At 41.6% G+C, this 25,431-nt stretch overlaps 1 protein-coding gene across 1 annotated transcript in view; it reads left to right on the plus strand.

The window, feature by feature from the left end:
* The window catches only part of LOC308522038 (protein FAM170A-like), a gene marked incomplete at both ends in the record, with an annotated part of 95,854 nt that extends 73,281 nt beyond the window's left edge, over nt 1–22,573 (plus strand). The window contains 2 exons of the mRNA XM_081095217.1: nt 20,750–20,899; nt 21,945–22,573. Of these exons, the coding sequence (XP_080951343.1) occupies nt 20,750–20,899; nt 21,945–22,573 (779 nt within the window). The remainder of the gene's footprint in view (nt 1–20,749; nt 20,900–21,944) is intronic.
* Nucleotides 22,574–25,431: the final 2,858 nt, after the last annotated feature.

Raw genomic sequence — 25,431 nt, forward strand, 5'->3', positions numbered from 1 at the left:
ATTGATATTCATTAAGAACTTCATAAAAGACACACCATATATCTGCTAAATGCACAATTTTTCATGAGGAATTTGAATTGATATCCACCTTTTAATCCCTGCATACTGTCTTTCAGGCATGATTCGAAGATGCTGATAATCTGTATAGATAGACCTCCATAAATTTCACATGCAAGATACCCAATCCAAGTGACATCCACCAAACATACCATTTAATAAGAGCTGCCTCAAACAGATTGTCAAACTGCAGTGGGAAGGCCAGGGAGGGTGGGGTGGGGGGCGGTGAGGAGGGAGAGGGGTAAGTGATCAACCGAAGGACTTGTATGCATGCATATAAGCATAACCAATGGACATAAGACCCTGTGGGTAGGGGAGGCCAGGAGATTGTCAAGGTCGGGCGGGGGGTGGGGGGGAGGGGAAGGAGACATATATAATACCCTTTGTAATAATTTAAGCAATAAGACAATAAAAAAAATAAAGTCAAGCAAGTATCAACAAAAATTTTTAAAAAAGAGAGTTTACTTATAGCTTGGAATAAAGATAATTTTAAATGGGAAAGTCACCTTAATTACTGTGAGAGCAAGTGTCAAGTGAAATGATGATGCCTGACCTGTAATGTCCACTGAACATGCAGTTTTTGAATTCACAAAGACCCCAGAAAATGCCTCATCTCAGCGTTCTTTTTTATTCCATTGCCTAGGACCCTGCAATACCCAAGACAAGACACCTCTACCCGAGTCACCATTGGAGGCCCCAGCCTGTGGTCCTGCAGAAGGGAAAAAGTCGGCCGTCGGTGGACCTATCAACATTATCTGCTCACCATCTAAGGGGGGTATGGAGATACACATGCTCAGAAAAACACGTCGTGATGAGGATGGTAAGGAATAAACAAAGGAGGGATCCGAACTTGATCAAGAGATGTAGCTTAATTGCTCAGCCTACTCCATACTTAGTTCATTTTCCCCTCAAATGCAGAAAAGGACTTCAGGAAAGAGGGACTAGGACTAAGGCTCCCGCAGAGGGCCAAGTAGGCAGTGTGCCTTCAAGGACAGGGCAAGGCCGCTCAGCACAAATTTCCAACATAGTGCCAGCTGAAACTGAGGCAATAGACAGTGCTGATGTGTGTGTATGACATTTTACTCAGACCTTACTCTCTGGGAACCACAAAGTCAGATCCTCACACACTCACTCACACATCTGTCATCCTCCATACCAAGTAAGGCTCTGTATGTCCTCCTTTTCCCTTGTTCTATCATATACACAGGCTTTCCCTCTTCATCTCTCTTTCCCATTCTCCATTCCCATTACGGAGATACACTCTTACCTTCACTTCATCACATAATCATTATCAGATTCACTAATTCCATAATATGCACACACTAATCCCATAAATAAGCCACATCCCCTCACACAGAAAACCTCTTTAGGTCAAAGTCTAATAAACTTATATGCCCTGAGGAAAATTTACTTTCATCTGTTTCCTTTCTAATCTATATGGCACTTCAGCTACCACGCCTTGACATCTTCACTGAACTGGACATTCTGAGATCTCATACACCCTTCCCCTAATACTCTCAGTCTCACTGTCTTACAGTAAGAACAAGGACCAGTCCTGCACCATTCACATGTGCTGCCATACCACATTGCAAACATGCACACACTCATCCCCATCTACTTTACCAACATGGAAAACACTCACCAGAAATATTCTAATACATACATACAATTCCAAAAATACTTGCATACAAAACTACATCCTCATTACCGCATTGATATGCCATGCAAATACCTCAAAGTATCCCACACATAGAATTCTGAAATAGAACATGTATATGAACTTTCACTCCAAATTCTCGTGTGGGTCATGGACATCTTAACCCCTATAGATTTCACACACATCTTCTAGCTTGCTGATGTTAAAAGTTTTCTTTCCCAGTATTCCATCCACCACATCAAAAAGTGTCCTGTACCGGAGCCTCTGAGATTCCAGCTTTCCAGCCTGTCAGGAAACGGAAGAGCACAGAGCAGCACATTCAAGGTTTGTATGGCGAAGCCTGAAACGGCACATGTCATTTCCAATCATGTTCCATTGCGGGAATGTAATCTCAGGGTCAGAACTACCTTCAAGGGAAGCTAACAAAGAGAACATAGTTGTATGTCCAGGTTGAAAGAAGACAGCAATCTCGGTTCCATTTTCAAAGAAGCCGCTTTGAACAAACCCAGTCACCCAGGACATATATTAGCACAATAAGTACTCCGTGCCTTTAATATTTTCATAGGAACCACATAACACGACCCATCCAGGCTGTGTGTGCTCAATGAATGTGGTACATGGTAGACGCTTTGTTTAATGGGCAGGTAAATACACAAATTACAGGAATGGGCTGTGTATCTATTATTTTTATTTAATTTCTCAGCAAAGCTGAATTCAGGAGATGCTTTGCAGCGCAGGCACAAGGCAGAGGCCCCAACTCAACAACAGAAAGCACGGAAGGCCTCCTCTTCAGAGGGTTTTCCTTCCATCTCTCCGAAAGACAAGCCAAATGATGCTGGTAAGGAGGGACTATTGAGTAGGATGCAAAGGGAGGCGGGATCTAGACAGACACCATGGTTGAGCTGAGTGTTTCTGTCCGTTAACCGACAACAAGCTGCCCAGGACAAACAGATACTCCAATGATTCTGCATCTTCTTAGTACAGTGATGGCGAACCTATGACACGCGTGTCAGAGGTGACAAGCGAACTCATTTTTTTGGTAGATTTTTCTTTGTTAAATGGCATTTAAGTATATAAAGTAAACATTAAATATATAAATCTTTGTTTTACTATGGTCGCAAATATCAAAAAATTTCTATAAGTGACGCGGCACCAGAGTTAAGTTAGGGTTTTTCAAAATGCTGACAGGCCGAGCTCAAAAGGTTCACCTTCACTGTCTTAGTAGGATCAGCAGTGGAAGCAAGGGAAAACACCGCAAAGAGCTGGAGGGAGCCCAAGGAGATCAGTGGAGAACAGTGTTCTATTTGAGGAAATCATGGCAGAGGGCCTAAGGGGATGAGAGTTTTATCAGAGAAACATGGAAGAATACGTTCCTATGAGCTGGCCAAGCACATGTCATATTACCAGGATCCTGGGAAGCACTAATAACTTAACGTAGGCGCAACGTTAAGTGGTAGGGTCCTCAAGAACTGAACTTGAGGTAGAGTGCAGAGATACCCAGGCAAAGACACCATCACATCCATATATTTACATAGCCAGTATTTCCCATTCACATTCATCTCATATAAGACACCTTTGCTTTCACTGTCCCCATCATTCATTTCCCTACAACATTCCACATGCATCTAAATTCTCCATGCTGGATTTTTGTCCATGCTATGTAAACCGTTATGATTTCTCTGACTCCTAAGAGGCTAGATTAGTATCCTTGTTTGTAAATTTTATGGAAATACAAGGGCACAGTATATACTTTGTGTCTAGCTCCTTTCACTCATTACTATATTTCTGTAATTCATCCATGTTGTACATGATGTTAATTTTGTTCCTTTTTGGTATATGTATATCATTTCACGAATATTATTTCCGCTTTGATCATACTCTTCCGATTATTCAGGTTGCTTTGACGTCGAACTACTTGAAAAAGTGATGTTCTGGGCAATCTATTACATATATTCTTCAATATGACCATAATTCTATGTGGTGAATGCTGAAGAATTAGAATGCTAGGCCATAGGGGCCATATTCTATTTTAAAATCCTCAAATGTCAATATTTTACACTTTGCTTTCTAATGCAATTTCTTGTTATGGCATATCTAGTATTACAAAATATTCTCTGCATTCTCTGCCATTATTTTCAAAGCACAGGGGTTCTTTCTCTTATAAACCTTCATTTTCACATCCCCAGATTCTATAACTATTGTCTCACATTTTGGAAATATACTAACTGCTCTAGTCTCAAAGACAATATTCTTAGTGATAACATTCCTTATCTACACAACATAATATATAAAGCACGTAAGTCCATTATTATTGATAATGCAATCTACACATTATGCAATAAATATGTGCTGAACAAACACAGTGACAAAAAGCACACATACCCTCCTCAGTCACACGAAGCTCATTCCACATTGACATTAGCAAACACCAACTCAATAACACATCATACCTCTACCCAGTTTTAAACAATGCATTAGAAATGTATACACTAAGTACATTACATTCACCATGGTATTTTGCTATAAATATGAATAATACTAAGGTGCACACATTTCAGAGACATGAAGATAATATTTAACAGTGAATTAAGCAGCAGTGAGCTTGCAAAGACTGAAACAGGAACAGTGATAAAATAGTGTATAATTTCCTCAAAAATAAAAATTTATGTTTTTACATCACTGTATATATATATATATATACACATATATATATATATACACACACACACACACACACATATATATATCAGTATAAAGAACAATCTAAATATATTGATATTCATTAAGAACTTCATAAAAGACACACCATATATCTGCTAAATGCACAATTTTTCATGAGGAATTTGAATTGATATCCACCTTTTAATCCCTGCATACTGTCTTTCAGGCATGATTCGAAGATGCTGATAATCTGTATAGATAGACCTCCATAAATTTCACATGCAAGATACCCAATCCAAGTGACATCCACCAAACATACCATTTAATAAGAGCTGCCTCAAACAGATTGTCAAACTGCAGTGGGAAGGCCAGGGAGGGTGGGGTGGGGGGCGGTGAGGAGGGAGAGGGGTAAGTGATCAACCGAAGGACTTGTATGCATGCATATAAGCATAACCAATGGACATAAGACCCTGTGGGTAGGGGAGGCCAGGAGATTGTCAAGGTCGGGCGGGGGGTGGGGGGGAGGGGAAGGAGACATATATAATACCCTTTGTAATAATTTAAGCAATAAGACAATAAAAAAAATAAAGTCAAGCAAGTATCAACAAAAATTTTTTAAAAAGAGAGTTTACTTATAGCTTGGAATAAAGATAATTTTAAATGGGAAAGTCACCTTAATTACTGTGAGAGCAAGTGTCAAGTGAAATGATGATGCCTGACCTGTAATGTCCACTGAACATGCAGTTTTTGAATTCACAAAGACCCCAGAAAATGCCTCATCTCAGCGTTCTTTTTTATTCCATTGCCTAGGACCCTGCAATACCCAAGACAAGACACCTCTACCCGAGTCACCATTGGAGGCCCCAGCCTGTGGTCCTGCAGAAGGGAAAAAGTCGGCCGTCGGTGGACCTATCAACATTATCTGCTCACCATCTAAGGGGGGTATGGAGATACACATGCTCAGAAAAACACGTCGTGATGAGGATGGTAAGGAATAAACAAAGGAGGGATCCGAACTTGATCAAGAGATGTAGCTTAATTGCTCAGCCTACTCCATACTTAGTTCATTTTCCCCTCAAATGCAGAAAAGGACTTCAGGAAAGAGGGACTAGGACTAAGGCTCCCGCAGAGGGCCAAGTAGGCAGTGTGCCTTCAAGGACAGGGCAAGGCCGCTCAGCACAAATTTCCAACATAGTGCCAGCTGAAACTGAGGCAATAGACAGTGCTGATGTGTGTGTATGACATTTTACTCAGACCTTACTCTCTGGGAACCACAAAGTCAGATCCTCACACACTCACTCACACATCTGTCATCCTCCATACCAAGTAAGGCTCTGTATGTCCTCCTTTTCCCTTGTTCTATCATATACACAGGCTTTCCCTCTTCATCTCTCTTTCCCATTCTCCATTCCCATTACGGAGATACACTCTTACCTTCACTTCATCACATAATCATTATCAGATTCACTAATTCCATAATATGCACACACTAATCCCATAAATAAGCCACATCCCCTCACACAGAAAACCTCTTTAGGTCAAAGTCTAATAAACTTATATGCCCTGAGGAAAATTTACTTTCATCTGTTTCCTTTCTAATCTATATGGCACTTCAGCTACCACGCCTTGACATCTTCACTGAACTGGACATTCTGAGATCTCATACACCCTTCCCCTAATACTCTCAGTCTCACTGTCTTACAGTAAGAACAAGGACCAGTCCTGCACCATTCACATGTGCTGCCATACCACATTGCAAACATGCACACACTCATCCCCATCTACTTTACCAACATGGAAAACACTCACCAGAAATATTCTAATACATACATACAATTCCAAAAATACTTGCATACAAAACTACATCCTCATTACCGCATTGATATGCCATGCAAATACCTCAAAGTATCCCACACATAGAATTCTGAAATAGAACATGTATATGAACTTTCACTCCAAATTCTCGTGTGGGTCATGGACATCTTAACCCCTATAGATTTCACACACATCTTCTAGCTTGCTGATGTTAAAAGTTTTCTTTCCCAGTATTCCATCCACCACATCAAAAAGTGTCCTGTACCGGAGCCTCTGAGATTCCAGCTTTCCAGCCTGTCAGGAAACGGAAGAGCACAGAGCAGCACATTCAAGGTTTGTATGGCGAAGCCTGAAACGGCACATGTCATTTCCAATCATGTTCCATTGCGGGAATGTAATCTCAGGGTCAGAACTACCTTCAAGGGAAGCTAACAAAGAGAACATAGTTGTATGTCCAGGTTGAAAGAAGACAGCAATCTCGGTTCCATTTTCAAAGAAGCCGCTTTGAACAAACCCAGTCACCCAGGACATATATTAGCACAATAAGTACTCCGTGCCTTTAATATTTTCATAGGAACCACATAACACGACCCATCCAGGCTGTGTGTGCTCAATGAATGTGGTACATGGTAGACGCTTTGTTTAATGGGCAGGTAAATACACAAATTACAGGAATGGGCTGTGTATCTATTATTTTTATTTAATTTCTCAGCAAAGCTGAATTCAGGAGATGCTTTGCAGCGCAGGCACAAGGCAGAGGCCCCAACTCAACAACAGAAAGCACGGAAGGCCTCCTCTTCAGAGGGTTTTCCTTCCATCTCTCCGAAAGACAAGCCAAATGATGCTGGTAAGGAGGGACTATTGAGTAGGATGCAAAGGGAGGCGGGATCTAGACAGACACCATGGTTGAGCTGAGTGTTTCTGTCCGTTAACCGACAACAAGCTGCCCAGGACAAACAGATACTCCAATGATTCTGCATCTTCTTAGTACAGTGATGGCGAACCTATGACACGCGTGTCAGAGGTGACAAGCGAACTCATTTTTTTGGTAGATTTTTCTTTGTTAAATGGCATTTAAGTATATAAAGTAAACATTAAATATATAAATCTTTGTTTTACTATGGTCGCAAATATCAAAAAATTTCTATAAGTGACGCGGCACCAGAGTTAAGTTAGGGTTTTTCAAAATGCTGACAGGCCGAGCTCAAAAGGTTCACCTTCACTGTCTTAGTAGGATCAGCAGTGGAAGCAAGGGAAAACACCGCAAAGAGCTGGAGGGAGCCCAAGGAGATCAGTGGAGAACAGTGTTCTATTTGAGGAAATCATGGCAGAGGGCCTAAGGGGATGAGAGTTTTATCAGAGAAACATGGAAGAATACGTTCCTATGAGCTGGCCAAGCACATGTCATATTACCAGGATCCTGGGAAGCACTAATAACTTAACGTAGGCGCAACGTTAAGTGGTAGGGTCCTCAAGAACTGAACTTGAGGTAGAGTGCAGAGATACCCAGGCAAAGACACCATCACATCCATATATTTACATAGCCAGTATTTCCCATTCACATTCATCTCATATAAGACACCTTTGCTTTCACTGTCCCCATCATTCATTTCCCTACAACATTCCACATGCATCTAAATTCTCCATGCTGGATTTTTGTCCATGCTATGTAAACCGTTATGATTTCTCTGACTCCTAAGAGGCTAGATTAGTATCCTTGTTTGTAAATTTTATGGAAATACAAGGGCACAGTATATACTTTGTGTCTAGCTCCTTTCACTCATTACTATATTTCTGTAATTCATCCATGTTGTACATGATGTTAATTTTGTTCCTTTTTGGTATATGTATATCATTTCACGAATATTATTTCCGCTTTGATCATACTCTTCCGATTATTCAGGTTGCTTTGACGTCGAACTACTTGAAAAAGTGATGTTCTGGGCAATCTATTACATATATTCTTCAATATGACCATAATTCTATGTGGTGAATGCTGAAGAATTAGAATGCTAGGCCATAGGGGCCATATTCTATTTTAAAATCCTCAAATGTCAATATTTTACACTTTGCTTTCTAATGCAATTTCTTGTTATGGCATATCTAGTATTACAAAATATTCTCTGCATTCTCTGCCATTATTTTCAAAGCACAGGGGTTCTTTCTCTTATAAACCTTCATTTTCACATCCCCAGATTCTATAACTATTGTCTCACATTTTGGAAATATACTAACTGCTCTAGTCTCAAAGACAATATTCTTAGTGATAACATTCCTTATCTACACAACATAATATATAAAGCACGTAAGTCCATTATTATTGATAATGCAATCTACACATTATGCAATAAATATGTGCTGAACAAACACAGTGACAAAAAGCACACATACCCTCCTCAGTCACACGAAGCTCATTCCACATTGACATTAGCAAACACCAACTCAATAACACATCATACCTCTACCCAATTTTAAACAATGCATTAGAAATGTATACACTAAGTACATTACATTCACCATGGTATTTTGCTATAAATATGAATAATACTAAGGTGCACACATTTCAGAGACATGAAGATAATATTTAACAGTGAATTAAGCAGCAGTGAGCTTGCAAAGACTGAAACAGGAACAGTGATAAAATAGTGTATAATTTCCTCAAAAATAAAAATTTATGTTTTTACATCACTGTATATATATATATATATACACATATATATATATATACACACACACACACAAACACACATATATATATCAGTATAAAGAACAATCTAAATATATTGATATTCATTAAGAACTTCATAAAAGACACACCATATATCTGCTAAATGCACAATTTTTCATGAGGAATTTGAATTGATATCCACCTTTTAATCCCTGCATACTGTCTTTCAGGCATGATTCGAAGATGCTGATAATCTGTATAGATAGACCTCCATAAATTTCACATGCAAGATACCCAATCCAAGTGACATCCACCAAACATACCATTTAATAAGAGCTGCCTCAAACAGATTGTCAAACTGCAGTGGGAAGGCCAGGGAGGGTGGGGTGGGGGGCGGTGAGGAGGGAGAGGGGTAAGTGATCAACCGAAGGACTTGTATGCATGCATATAAGCATAACCAATGGACATAAGACCCTGTGGGTAGGGGAGGCCAGGAGATTGTCAAGGTCGGGCGGGGGGTGGGGGGGAGGGGAAGGAGACATATATAATACCCTTTGTAATAATTTAAGCAATAAGACAATAAAAAAAATAAAGTCAAGCAAGTATCAACAAAAATTTTTAAAAAAGAGAGTTTACTTATAGCTTGGAATAAAGATAATTTTAAATGGGAAAGTCACCTTAATTACTGTGAGAGCAAGTGTCAAGTGAAATGATGATGCCTGACCTGTAATGTCCACTGAACATGCAGTTTTTGAATTCACAAAGACCCCAGAAAATGCCTCATCTCAGCGTTCTTTTTTATTCCATTGCCTAGGACCCTGCAATACCCAAGACAAGACACCTCTACCCGAGTCACCATTGGAGGCCCCAGCCTGTGGTCCTGCAGAAGGGAAAAAGTCGGCCGTCGGTGGACCTATCAACATTATCTGCTCACCATCTAAGGGGGGTATGGAGATACACATGCTCAGAAAAACACGTCGTGATGAGGATGGTAAGGAATAAACAAAGGAGGGATCCGAACTTGATCAAGAGATGTAGCTTAATTGCTCAGCCTACTCCATACTTAGTTCATTTTCCCCTCAAATGCAGAAAAGGACTTCAGGAAAGAGGGACTAGGACTAAGGCTCCCGCAGAGGGCCAAGTAGGCAGTGTGCCTTCAAGGACAGGGCAAGGCCGCTCAGCACAAATTTCCAACATAGTGCCAGCTGAAACTGAGGCAATAGACAGTGCTGATGTGTGTGTATGACATTTTACTCAGACCTTACTCTCTGGGAACCACAAAGTCAGATCCTCACACACTCACTCACACATCTGTCATCCTCCATACCAAGTAAGGCTCTGTATGTCCTCCTTTTCCCTTGTTCTATCATATACACAGGCTTTCCCTCTTCATCTCTCTTTCCCATTCTCCATTCCCATTACGGAGATACACTCTTACCTTCACTTCATCACATAATCATTATCAGATTCACTAATTCCATAATATGCACACACTAATCCCATAAATAAGCCACATCCCCTCACACAGAAAACCTCTTTAGGTCAAAGTCTAATAAACTTATATGCCCTGAGGAAAATTTACTTTCATCTGTTTCCTTTCTAATCTATATGGCACTTCAGCTACCACGCCTTGACATCTTCACTGAACTGGACATTCTGAGATCTCATACACCCTTCCCCTAATACTCTCAGTCTCACTGTCTTACAGTAAGAACAAGGACCAGTCCTGCACCATTCACATGTGCTGCCATACCACATTGCAAACATGCACACACTCATCCCCATCTACTTTACCAACATGGAAAACACTCACCAGAAATATTCTAATACATACATACAATTCCAAAAATACTTGCATACAAAACTACATCCTCATTACCGCATTGATATGCCATGCAAATACCTCAAAGTATCCCACACATAGAATTCTGAAATAGAACATGTATATGAACTTTCACTCCAAATTCTCGTGTGGGTCATGGACATCTTAACCCCTATAGATTTCACACACATCTTCTAGCTTGCTGATGTTAAAAGTTTTCTTTCCCAGTATTCCATCCACCACATCAAAAAGTGTCCTGTACCGGAGCCTCTGAGATTCCAGCTTTCCAGCCTGTCAGGAAACGGAAGAGCACAGAGCAGCACATTCAAGGTTTGTATGGCGAAGCCTGAAACGGCACATGTCATTTCCAATCATGTTCCATTGCGGGAATGTAATCTCAGGGTCAGAACTACCTTCAAGGGAAGCTAACAAAGAGAACATAGTTGTATGTCCAGGTTGAAAGAAGACAGCAATCTCGGTTCCATTTTCAAAGAAGCCGCTTTGAACAAACCCAGTCACCCAGGACATATATTAGCACAATAACTACTCCGTGCCTTTAATATTTTCATAGGAACCACATAACACGACCCATCCAGGCTGTGTGTGCTCAATGAATGTGGTACATGGTAGACGCTTTGTTTAATGGGCAGGTAAATACACAAATTACAGGAATGGGCTGTGTATCTATTATTTTTATTTAATTTCTCAGCAAAGCTGAATTCAGGAGATGCTTTGCAGCGCAGGCACAAGGCAGAGGCCCCAACTCAACAACAGAAAGCACGGAAGGCCTCCTCTTCAGAGGGTTTTCCTTCCATCTCTCCGAAAGACAAGCCAAATGATGCTGGTAAGGAGGGACTATTGAGTAGGATGCAAAGGGAGGCGGGATCTAGACAGACACCATGGTTGAGCTGAGTGTTTCTGTCCGTTAACCGACAACAAGCTGCCCAGGACAAACAGATACTCCAATGATTCTGCATCTTCTTAGTACAGTGATGGCGAACCTATGACACGCGTGTCAGAGGTGACAAGCGAACTCATTTTTTTGGTAGATTTTTCTTTGTTAAATGGCATTTAAGTATATAAAGTAAACATTAAATATATAAATCTTTGTTTTACTATGGTCGCAAATATCAAAAAATTTCTATAAGTGACGCGGCACCAGAGTTAAGTTAGGGTTTTTCAAAATGCTGACAGGCCGAGCTCAAAAGGTTCACCTTCACTGTCTTAGTAGGATCAGCAGTGGAAGCAAGGGAAAACACCGCAAAGAGCTGGAGGGAGCCCAAGGAGATCAGTGGAGAACAGTGTTCTATTTGAGGAAATCATGGCAGAGGGCCTAAGGGGATGAGAGTTTTATCAGAGAAACATGGAAGAATACGTTCCTATGAGCTGGCCAAGCACATGTCATATTACCAGGATCCTGGGAAGCACTAATAACTTAACGTAGGCGCAACGTTAAGTGGTAGGGTCCTCAAGAACTGAACTTGAGGTAGAGTGCAGAGATACCCAGGCAAAGACACCATCACATCCATATATTTACATAGCCAGTATTTCCCATTCACATTCATCTCATATAAGACACCTTTGCTTTCACTGTCCCCATCATTCATTTCCCTACAACATTCCACATGCATCTAAATTCTCCATGCTGGATTTTTGTCCATGCTATGTAAACCGTTATGATTTCTCTGACTCCTAAGAGGCTAGATTAGTATCCTTGTTTGTAAATTTTATGGAAATACAAGGGCACAGTATATACTTTGTGTCTAGCTCCTTTCACTCATTACTATATTTCTGTAATTCATCCATGTTGTACATGATGTTAATTTTGTTCCTTTTTGGTATATGTATATCATTTCACGAATATTATTTCCGCTTTGATCATACTCTTCCGATTATTCAGGTTGCTTTGACGTCGAACTACTTGAAAAAGTGATGTTCTGGGCAATCTATTACATATATTTTTCAATATGACCATAATTCTATGTGGTGAATGCTGAAGAATTAGAATGCTAGGCCATAGGGGCCATATTCTATTTTAAAATCCTCAAATGTCAATATTTTACACTTTGCTTTCTAATGCAATTTCTTGTTATGGCATATCTAGTATTACAAAATATTCTCTGCATTCTCTGCCATTATTTTCAAAGCACAGGGGTTCTTTCTCTTATAAACCTTCATTTTCACATCCCCAGATTCTATAACTATTGTCTCACATTTTGGAAATATACTAACTGCTCTAGTCTCAAAGACAATATTCTTAGTGATAACATTCCTTATCTACACAACATAATATATAAAGCACGTAAGTCCATTATTATTGATAATGCAATCTACACATTATGCAATAAATATGTGCTGAACAAACACAGTGACAAAAAGCACACATACCCTCCTCAGTCACACGAAGCTCATTCCACATTGACATTAGCAAACACCAACTCAATAACACATCATACCTCTACCCAATTTTAAACAATGCATTAGAAATGTATACACTAAGTACATTACATTCACCATGGTATTTTGCTATAAATATGAATAATACTAAGGTGCACACATTTCAGAGACATGAAGATAATATTTAACAGTGAATTAAGCAGCAGTGAGCTTGCAAAGACTGAAACAGGAACAGTGATAAAATAGTGTATAATTTCCTCAAAAATAAAAATTTATGTTTTTACATCACTGTATATATATATATATATATATATATATATATATATATATACACACACACACACAAACACACATATATATATCAGTATAAAGAACAATCTAAATATATTGATATTCATTAAGAACTTCATAAAAGACACACCATATATCTGCTAAATGCACAATTTTTCATGAGGAATTTGAATTGATATCCACCTTTTAATCCCTGCATACTGTCTTTCAGGCATGATTCGAAGATGCTGATAATCTGTATAGATAGACCTCCATAAATTTCACATGCAAGATACCCAATCCAAGTGACATCCACCAAACATACCATTTAATAAGAGCTGCCTCAAACAGATTGTCAAACTGCAGTGGGAAGGCCAGGGAGGGTGGGGTGGGGGGCGGTGAGGAGGGAGAGGGGTAAGTGATCAACCGAAGGACTTGTATGCATGCATATAAGCATAACCAATGGACATAAGACCCTGTGGGTAAGGGAGACCAGGAGATTGTCAAGGTCAGGCGGGGGGTGGGGGGGAGGGGAAGGAGACATATATAATACCCTTTGTAATAATTTAAGCAATAAGACAATAAAAAAAATAAAGTCAAGCAAGTATCAACAAAAATTTTTTAAAAAGAGAGTTTACTTATAGCTTGGAATAAAGATAATTTTAAATGGGAAAGTCACCTTAATTACTGTGAGAGCAAGTGTCAAGTGCAATGATGATGCCTGACCTGTAATGTCCACTGAACATGCAGTTTTTGAATTCACAAAGACCCCAGAAAATGCCTCATCTCAGAGTTCTTTTTTATTCCATTGCCTAGGACCCTGCAATACCCAAGACAAGACACCTCTACCCGAGTCACCATTGGAGGCCCCAGCCTCTGGTGATGCAGAAGGGAATGAGTCTGCCATCGGTGGACCTATCAACGTTATCTGCTCACCATCTAAGGGGCTTATGGAGATACACATGCTCAGAAAAACACGTGGTGATGAGGATGGTAAGGAATAAACAAAGGAGGGATCCGAACTTGATCAAGAGATGTAGCTTAGCCGAAACCGGTTTGGCTCAGTGGACAGAGCGTCGGCCTGCGGACTGAAAGGTCCCAGGTTCGATTCCGGTCAAGGGCATGTACCTGGGTTGCGGGCACATCCCCAGTGGGGGATGTGCAGGAGGCAGCTTATCGATGTATCTCTCTCATCGATGTTTCTGACTCTCTATCCCTCTCCCTTCCTCTCTGTAAAAAATCAATAAAATATATTTTAAAAAAAAAAAAAAAGAAAGCTTTAAAAAAAAAGAGAGAGATGTAGCTTAATTGCTCAGCCTACTCTCTACTTAGTTCATTTTCCCCTCAAATGCAGAAAAGGACTTCAGGAAAGAGGGACTAGGACTAAGGCTCCCGCAGAGGGCCAAGTAGGCAGTGTGCCTTCAAGGACAGGGCAAGGCCGCTCAGCACAAATTTCCAACATAGCGCCAGCTGAAACTGAGGCAATAGACAGTGCTGATGTGTGTGTATGACATTTTACTCAGACCTTACTCTCGGGAACCACAAAGTCAGATCCTCACACACTCACTCACACATCTGTCATCCTCCATACCAAGTAAGGCTCTGTATGTCCTCCTTTTCCCTTGTTCTATCATATACACAGGCTTTCCCTCTTCATCTCTCTTTCCCATTCTCCATTCCCATTACGGAGATACACTCTTACCTTCACTTCATCACATAATCATTATCAGATTCACTAATTCCATAATATGCACACACTAATCCCATAAATAAGCCACATCCCCTCACACAGAAAACCTCTTTAGGTCAGTCTAATAAACTTATATGCCCTGAGGAAAATTTACTTCCATCTGTTTCCTTTCTAATCTATATGGCACTTCAGCTACCACGCCTTCAGATCTGCACTGAACTGAACATTCTGAGATCTCATACACCCTTCCCCTAATACTCTCAGTCTCACTGTCTGACAGTAAGAACAAGGACCAGTCCTGCACCATTCACATGTGCTGCCATACCCCATTGCACACATGCACACACTCATCCCCATCCGCTTTACCAACATGGAAAACACTCACCAGAAATATTCTAATACATACATACAATTCCAAAAATACTTGCATACAAAACTACATCCTCATTACCACATTGATATGCCATGCAAATACCTCAAAGTATCCCACACATAGAATTCTGAAATAGAATATGTATATGAACTTTCACTCCAAATTCTCGTGTGGGCCATGGACATCTTAACCCCTATAGATTTCACACACATCTTCTAGCTTGCTGATGTTAAAAGTTTTCTTTCCCAGTATTCCATCCACCACATCAAAAACTGTCCTGTACTGGAGCCTCTGAGATACCAGCTTTCCAGCCAGTCAGGAAACAGAAGAGCACAGAGCAGCACATTCAAGATTTGTATGGCGAAGCCTGAAACGGCACATGTCATTTCCAATCATGTTCCATTGTGGGAATGTAATCTCAGGGTCAGAACTACCTTCAAGGGAAGCTAACAAAGAGAACATAGTTGTATGTCCAGGTTGAAAGAAGACAGCAATCTCGGTTCCATTTTCAAAGAAGCCGCTTTGAACAAACCCAGTCACCCAGGACATATATTAGCACAATAAGTACTCCGTGCCTTTAATATTTTCATAGGAACCACATAACACGACCCATCCAGGCTGTGTGTGCTCAATGAATGTGGTGCATGGTAGACGCTTTGTTTAATGGACAGGTAAATACACAAATTACAGGAATGGGCTGTGTATCTATTATTTTTATTTAATTTCTCAGCAAAGCTGAATTCAGGAGATGCTTTGCAGCGCAGGCACAAGGCAGAGGCCCCAACTCAACAACAGAAAGCACGGAAGGCCTCCTCTTCAGAGAGTTTTCCTTCCATCTCTCCGAAAGACAAGCCAAATGATGCTGGTAAGGAGGGACTATTGAGTAGGATGCAAAGGGAGGTGGGATCTAGACAGACACCATGGTTGAGCTGAGTGTTTCTGTCCGTTAACCGACAACAAGCTGCCCAGGACAAACAGACACTCCAATGATTCTGCATCTTCTTAGTACAGTGATGGCGAACCTATGACACGCGTGTCAGAGGTGACAAGCGAACTCATTTTTTTGGTAGATTTTTCTCTGTTAAATGGCATTTAAGTATATAAAATAAACATTAAATATATAAATCTTTGTTTTACTATGGTCGCAAATATCAAAAAATTTCTATAAGTGACGCGGCACCAGAGTTAAGTTAGGGCTTTTCACAATGCTGACAGGCCGAGCTCAAAAGGTTCACCTTCACTGTCTTAGTAGGATCAGCAGTGGAAGCAAGGGAAAACACCGCAAAGAGCTGGAGGGAGCCCAAGGAGATCAGTGGAGAACAGTGTTCTATTTGAGGAAATCATGGCAGAGGGCCTAAGGGGATGAGAGTTTTATCAGAGAAACATGGAAGAATACGTTCCTATGAGCTGGCCAAGCACATGTCATATTACCAGGATCCTGGGAAGCACTAATAACTTAACGTAGGCGCAACGTGGTAGGATCTTCAAGAACTGAACTTGAGGTAGAGTGCAGAGATTCCTAGGCAAAGACACCATCACATCCATACATTTACATAGCCAGTATTTCCCATTCACATTCATCTCATATAAGACCCCTTTGCTGTCACTGTCCCCATCATTCATTTCCCTACAACATTCCACATGCATCTAAATTCTCCATGCTGGATTTTTGTCCATGCCATGCAAACCGTTACAATTTCTCTGGCTCCTAAGACGCTAGATTAGTATCCTTGTTTTTAAATTTTATGGATGTATAAGGGCACAGTATATACTTTGTGTCTAGCTCCTTTCACTAATCAATATATTTGTGGAATTTATCGATGTTGTGTATGACATTAATTTTGTTCCTTTTTGTTACATGTACATCATTGCATGAATATTATATTTTCATTGACTATAATTATCTTGTTATTGGGGTTGCTTCCAGTCTGAGCTGCTTCAAAAGTGATATTATGGATAATATATGGCATGTATTTTTCACTATGGATACATTTCTGTTCAGTGAATGCTTAAGAGTTAGATTGCTAGGCCTTAGTTCCCATGTTCTATCTTAATCCCTTCAGAACTCAATCTTTCATAATTTTAATTTCTAATGTTGTATGTCCGCCTCTGAACTCTCTGCCATTTTTTTTCAAATCATAGGTATTTTTTATTTCATATAACTTCATTTCCACAGCCCATTTAATTATTTCCTCACATTTTCCAAATACTCTAACTGCTCTAGTCTCAGAGTATATTCTCAGTAATAACATGCCTTATCTAAACAATCGAATCGAATCAAATAGAAACATGGTAATTACCGTACATCCGCTACCCTTCCCATTGGCTAATCAGGCGATATGCAAATTAACTGCCCGCCAAGTTGGTGGGCGGCAGCCAGGCAGCTTGAAGGTAACATGAGGCTTGCTTGCTTCAGTGACAGAGGACTCCAACGTTCCCTGCCTGCCGCTGCCAGCCTCTGAGCTTGCAGTTTGAAACATTGTTACAAATATAGAAGCTAAACAACACCCCAGAAACCTGCTTTCAGCCAGCCGTGATCTCAGAGCTAGAGTTGAAAACAGTGTTTCAATTGTATAACCCAAACAAACCAGATACCTGCTTTCAGCAGCGGAGCCTAAGAGCTGGAGCCAAGCGTCAGAGCTAAAGCTGGCCCAGAATAAAAAAGAAAAAAGAAAAAAAGGAGTGGTTGGGAGCTTAAGTCACCCACCAGCCTGAAAAGAGCACTCAGGCCCTCACCCAGACTGGCCAGGCACCCCAGTGGGGAACCCCACCCTGAAGGGTGTGTGACCAGCTGCAAACAGCCATCATCCCTTCATCCAGGCTGGCCAGGCACCCCAGTGGGGACCCCCACCCTGATCCAGGACACCCTTCAGGGCAAACCAGCCTGCCCCCACCTGTGCACCAGGCCTCTATGCTATATAGTAAAAGGGTAATATGCCTCCCAGCACCAGCATCACTGGAGCCGCAAGGCCTCCCGGCACCAGGATCAGTGTGACGGGGCAGCGCCAAACCCCCTGATTGCCCTGCGGCTCTGTGTGTGACAGGGGGCGGGGCCACAACCTCCCTATCCGCCCTGCTCTGTTCGTGACAGGGGAAGGCGCCACAACCACCTGGTCAGCCCTTCTCTGTGCCTGACAGGGGGGAGATCCCCAACCCCCTGATCGCCATGTGGCCCTGTGTGTGACAGGCTGTGGCGCCCCAACCCCCTGATCCACCCTGCTCTGTGTGTGACAGGGTGTGGCGCCCCAAACCGCCCTCCCACAGGCCCTGCTGTGTGTGTGACGGGTAGAGCCATAACCTCCCCATCGGCCCTGCCCTGAGTGTGAGAGTGGTGGCGCCCAACGCCCTGATCCCTCCTGCTCTGTGCGTGACAGGGGGGAGCTCCTCAACCCCCTGATGGGCCCTACTCTGTGCTTGACAGGGGTAGCGCCCCAACCCCCTGATTGACCCTGATTGTGCGTGACAGGGGGTGGCGCCGCAACCTCCCCATCGACCCTGCCTTGAGTGTGTCAGGGGGCGGTGCTCCAACCCCCCAATCAGCCCTACCCTGAGTGTGACTGAAGGTGTCATTGCAACCTCCCAATCCGGTCTGCTCTGTGCATTACAGTGGGTGGCGCCCCAACTCCCCAATCGGCCCTGCTCTGAGCCTGACCAGGGACTGCACCTAAGGATTGGGCCTGCCCTCTGCCACCGGGGAGCAGTCCTATACCAGCAGGTCGTTATCTCCCGAGGGGTCCAAGACTGGGAGAGGGCACAGGCCGGGCTGAGGGACTCCCCCCCTCTTCCCCAAGTGCACAAATTTTTGTGCACCAGGCTTCTAGTCCTATCTAATAATAGACAAACGTGGTAATTGACCATACCACCGTTACGTTCCCCATTGGCTAATCAGCAGGATATTCAAATTAACTGCCCACAAAAATGGCGGCCGGCAGCCACACAATGAAGCGAGCAGGAGGTTTGCTTGCTCCAGTGGTGGAGGAAGCCAAGGTTCCCCGCCTGGCGCGGCCCAGTTCCGAGCTCTGGAACCAACAATGTTTCAATTATAGAAGCTAAACAAACCCCAGATAACTGCTTTCAGCCAGCTGGGGCCTCAGAGCTTATAGCGCCAGTGATGGCAAGAGAGTTTCAATTATAGAAGGTAAACAAACCCAGATACCTGCTTTCAGCCAGCCAGGGCCTCAAAGCTGGAGCCGGCTCTCAGCTCCAGTGATAGCCATAGAAGGTAAATAAATCCCTGAATAAAAAAAAAAAAAAAAAAAAAAGCTGGGAGATTGGGTCGCCCGCCAGCCTGAAAACGGCCCTCAGCCCCTCATCCAGGCTGGCCAGGCACCCCAGTGGGGACCCCCACCCCGATCCGGATCACCCTTCAGGGCAAACCAGCAAGCTCCCACCTGTGCACCCGGCCTCTATCCTATATAGTAACAGGGTAATATGCAAACTGACCCTAACAGCAGAAAGACTGGGAATGACTGGTCACTATGACACACACTGACCACCACGGGGCAGACGGTCAATGGAGGAGCTGTCCTCTGGTGGTCAGTGCGCTCTCATAGGGGGAGCTCTGCTCAGCCACAAGGCAGGCTGATGGCTGCCAGTACAGCGGTGATGGTGGGAGCCTCTTCTGCCTCCTCCACAGTGCTAAAGATGTCTGACTGCAGCTTAGGTCTGCTCCCCACTAGCAAATGGACATCCCCCGAGGGCTGCTGGGCTGCCAGAGGAATGTCTGATTGCCATCTTAGGTCCAATCCCCTGGGGAGCAGGCCTAAGCCAGCAAGTGGTCACCCCAGAGGGGTCCCAGACTGCGAGAGGGCACAGGCCGGGCTGAAGGACCCCCTACCCCCGAGTGCACAAACTTTTGTGCACCAGGCCTCTATTATAATATATAAAGCACATAAATACATCATTGTTGATAATGCATGCTACATACATAAATGTGTGCTGAACTAACACCAGACAGAAAGCACACATAACCTTAACCTTTTCACTCACACAAAGTTCATCCCATATTCACATTAGCAAATAAAAAATCCACCTCACATTAAACCTTAATCCAGTTTTAACCAACACATTATGCATTTAAACACCAAGCACATTACATTCAAATAACACTTTCTTACCCAATCCCACTGATATTCACAAAACACACCATTTAGTACGTTTACTTATAGTTTGGAGTTAATGGAATTTTAAATGGAAAACTCATATTAATTTCTATGAGAAGAGGTGTCATGTGTAGCAATGATGCCTCACATGTCATGTCCTTCGACCTGTACTTTGTGAGTTGACACAGACCTCAGGAAATGCCTCATCTCAATGTTCTATTTTATTCCATTGCCCAGGACGCCGCATCAGCCAAGGCAATGTGCCTCAGCCAGAGTCACCCGTGGAAGCGCCAGCCTGTGGTCCGGCTGCAGGAGAAAAGTCTTCCTTCTCCCAACATCCTATCGGTGTCTCCACCCCATCCAAGACTACCCGTCTTAATGAGGATGGTAAGGAATATACAAAGGTGGGATCTGAGCTTGGTCATGAGCTGTAGCTCAATTCCTCAGCCTGCTCCCTATTAGTTCACTTTCCCCTCAAAAACAGGAAAGGGTTTTAGGGCAGAAGGACTAGGACTAAGGCTTCTGTGGAGGGACAGGTAGAGAGTGCGCCTTCCAGAACTGGGCAAAGTCCTGCAGCACAAATCCCCAGCATACAGCACTGGGACAGCTGTGCCTGAGGTAGAGCTCAGTGCTGACATGGATATTAGAGTTTACTCAGAACCTTCCCCTCAGATGAGCACAAAATCAGATCCTCACCCACTCACACATCTGTCCTCCTCCATACCAGGTAAGGCTCCAATTGTCCTTCTTTTCCCTTGTGCTCTTATATACACAGGCCTTACTTCTTCATATGTATTTCCCATTCCCTAGCAGCATTACCTAGATGCACTCTTACCCTCATTCCTTCACACAATCATTTCCAGACTCACCCATTTACACACAAGTTCCATAAGTAATCTCCTTCCCCTCACACAGATAACCTCTTTAGGTCAAACTATAGAATACTCACATGCCCTGAAGGAAATGAACTTTCATCTGTTGTGTCCCTACTAATCATATGTCACTTCATACTCCAGGCCATAAGACCTTCATAGAGCTAAACATTCTGAAAGCACATAACACACTCAGTCTCCCTGTCTCACGTTAAAACAGGTACCACTCCTGCACTGTCCACATGCGCTGGCATACTACATAACAAGCATGCATTCACTGATTTGCCATTCTCTTCTAGCGACACAGAAACACTTCAAAGATATGGCCAAGAATATACATACAACTCTACAAGAACATGCGACTCAACCCCAATCTTCATTCTGATATAGTTATACCATGTAAACACCTCAGATATAGCACACCACATACAGAATTCTGAAATATCACATATATATCTATTTTTACTTCACATGGTCACATACTGCATGTGTAACCTTAACTCCTTACGGTCCTTACATATATTTTCTAATCTTTTTATGTTTCAAATTTTCCTTCCTAGAAACCAAGGAGAAGCCTGTATCCCAGGACTCGGAGAAAATGGAGAACTCCTTTGACTATTCATATACCTACTTTCCTTCCCATGCACCTAATCATAACGAGCCCTTTATGTCCCCAGTACATGGGACAGATGTAAGGCCCATGAAAATTTACTATATGCATGTACAATTGCAAAGGGGTGTGGCCGTCTTATACCATACAAAGAAAGGGTGGGAGCCCCTCTCAAAAAAAATCAAAATGGAAGAAATGACCTATATTGGAAAGATCCATAAAAATGTCCCTGTCTCTCACATGTCTGAGAAGAAACACCTAATTGTCCATGTGCCCACGTTAGACAGCGGAGCCGAGGAGAACAGGGAGGAGGCTGACAGTCCAGCACAGCCTCCACCTCAGGGCGGGTATCCCAGTGCTAAGACACCTGAGTGGCTGGTGGCCCTGGACAGCGGGTTCAGGTGCATGGCCTGCTGCAGGGTCTTCCCTAGCCTAAAAATCCTTCAGGACCATGTGGAGTATGGCATCAGGGAGGGCTTCAGCTGCCATGTTTTCCATAATGCCATGTCTCATCTAAAGTTCAAAGCACGTAAGAGGAGGAAGAAGGAGAAAAAAGAGAAGGCATTATTTAGACGCTAAATGACAAACATTTTGCCATGAAGACAAACTTGTACAACTAAAGAGACTGTTTTTCAGCCCCTAAAAGAGAGGATGTGAAGCTTAGACTCCACTAAGCAGGCCAATTCCCTTCAAGCAGACATAGTGTCCAACCTTTATACTCATATCTACCACCACCATCTCTACACCCTACCACCTCTCTCAGCAGACAGCCCCTTTTAATACCATCCACCATTTTCCTAACGGACAAGAAGTCAGACCACACTATTCCAGATACTGCCTTTCCTTTCTCCAACTTTATTATATACCATCCATGAAAACACTCTTCATGCAAAAGACTGCAAACACTAAAAAATCTTGATAGTACAGATTGTAATTCTTCTCCCCTGTATTCACCCCCACATTTCTATGCAATTGGTCTTTGTTAACAAATTTACAAATTTACAAATTTTTCCATATCCCTTTCTTTAAATGAAGATAAACCTGTTTTCAATATCTTCCTCTAGTGTATTCAGCAGCACCATTATGTGGCTGGAAGACAGACATTGTAAAGTATAAAAAGGTACTGCATGGATGAAAGCAAAAGCAATTAAAATCCACCTCTAAACGTCTATGAACTTGTGAAAACACAGGTGTATATAGACTCCTTATACATATGTATCCATGGGGAAGGATGAGCACACAATGAACAATTATAAGATACTCTAATATTTAGATTAACGTGTATATATACAGGTTTCTAAAATGTCACAGTGCATATTTAAGTTTAATAACTTTAGAAGGGTGACAGTAACAACTGTTGAAAAACGCAATTTCCATTTTTATTTACATGCATGTCATTTATACTTATTTGCCTTTGTATATTTTTAACTACCAAGGTTAATTTCTCTCTCTGCCATCTTCAGAGAATATGAAACAAAAAATTAAAATTCAAAAAGTATTATTTATAATTCCCAAAACTATACGGGAAAATGGAAAATAAAATAGATCCACTTTTAAATGATCTTTATAATTTGTAGCTTTTACCCTTTTGAAATTATTAAAGCTTACACCTGTACTATGATATTTTGGACAACTTTATGTATACATGTTAGATGATCTTGTAACTTTTCATTTTGTGCTGCATTCTTCCCCATAAAAACACATGTAAAAGAACTACATGTGCATCCGTGTGTCCACAAGTACACAGAAGCTAAGAGATGGGTTACAGTTGCTGTTGTTTTTATCTGAGTATTTTTACTTCTTCCTTTGAAAAAAGGCTCTGTTTTCTGTCAATATATGTAGACAAGTCAGACTAGTTAAGTAAAGTCATTACTTCTCTACCTTCCTGTCATCATCCGACCTAGTTATCCCAAGTAAACATCTATCCATGACCAATCTGTACTGATAACTTGGAAGAGTAAAACAGGAGAGCGAGAGATTGGAGATGGTGGTAGTGGTGAGTTATCCTTTGTCTGCAACTCAAATGAAGGTTTTTCCACTGCGAGGCTTGCTTCAATTCCTCTCCTTTAAAATACTGGGCTGTTTAAACTGTGACTAAGTCATTAGCCTTCCTTGACTAAGTTCAGTTAAGTTCTTGATTTTTTCCCCTCAATTAGCCTCAGCCATTTCCTATAGTTTGTAACATAAAGTTCTTTAATTAATGCAAGTTAGCTTCAGCAGAATAACTTCTTCCATTTTAATAGCTGAAATGGCATAACCTAGAAAGGAGGAACACATTATATTCCTCTGACTTTATATTGAAACAGTAAGGGATATATTGGTAGTCAGTACGTATACTATGTCCTTGATTAATTAGGAAAGTGCATTTGCAGATCTAGAGCCAACATTTTTATGCACCTCTACCACCACCATCTCTACAACCATCCCAGCAATATGAGCAGACGGCCCCTTTTAATACCACATCGCACAAGGCAGACCACACATCCCAGATACTGCCTTGCCCTCTATCCAACTTACTATACCCCCTACATATGCCATTCATGAATCTATGCGTGATGCAAAAGACTTTATAAACATTTTAGAATTTTCAGAATAGGAACTGCAATACCCTTCCCTTCTACTCAGCCCTAACATTTCTATGAAAGTGTTCTTTGTTAAGATAGCATGTACTGGAGCCTAGAATGTAATTGCAAAGTAATATATATTGATCTGTTCCAACAGGAATTTTGTTAAATGGGCAAAGCAAATAAAATTTCTTACATGCTACCAATTCCATTGTTGGTATTTACTATTCTTATTTTTTATATGATGTCTAATAAGTATTATTTGTATATATTATACTGTTATTTCCCCCATTTTCTAAAAAAAAAATGATGTATATATATCCTGTTGAGATTCAAAATCCTCTCTATGCTTGCCATCATTTTCTGCCTCATTCCAGTATACCTAATACTAAGTACACTATAAAATACTTTTTAAAAGGTCTAGCACTTTCTACAGTGTCTACCCAAGAATGATTAAAGTATCTAAAATTATGTTTTGTATAATAAGGATAGCTTTCACTTTTTACAGGTTAAAAATTCAGTGCACTCTACAAACATTTTCCATTATTATTGAGTTGTGCCTTTGTTTTAAATTCATAGTAATTTTATATTGTATAACTTTTACTTATTCATAGTATAGTAATGTTTTGAAAGTTTTCTCTTGAAGATACCACATGATCTCAGTCCTTTGTGGCATATAGTGAACAACATAGACTGATGAACAGGGACAGATCCAGAGACAGAGAAGCAGCAATCAGACTGTCAAACCTCACAGGGAACGTAGGGGAGGGTGGGGGTAAGGGGGAGAGATCAACCAAAGGACTTGTATGCATGCATATAAGCCCACCCAATGGACACAGACAACAGGGGGATGAGAGCAGGAGTTGGGGGTGG

This window comes from Myotis nattereri (assembly GCF_964212035.1).
Source record: "Myotis nattereri genome assembly, chromosome: 7".
NCBI classification, from domain to species: Eukaryota; Metazoa; Chordata; class Mammalia; order Chiroptera; family Vespertilionidae; genus Myotis; species Myotis nattereri.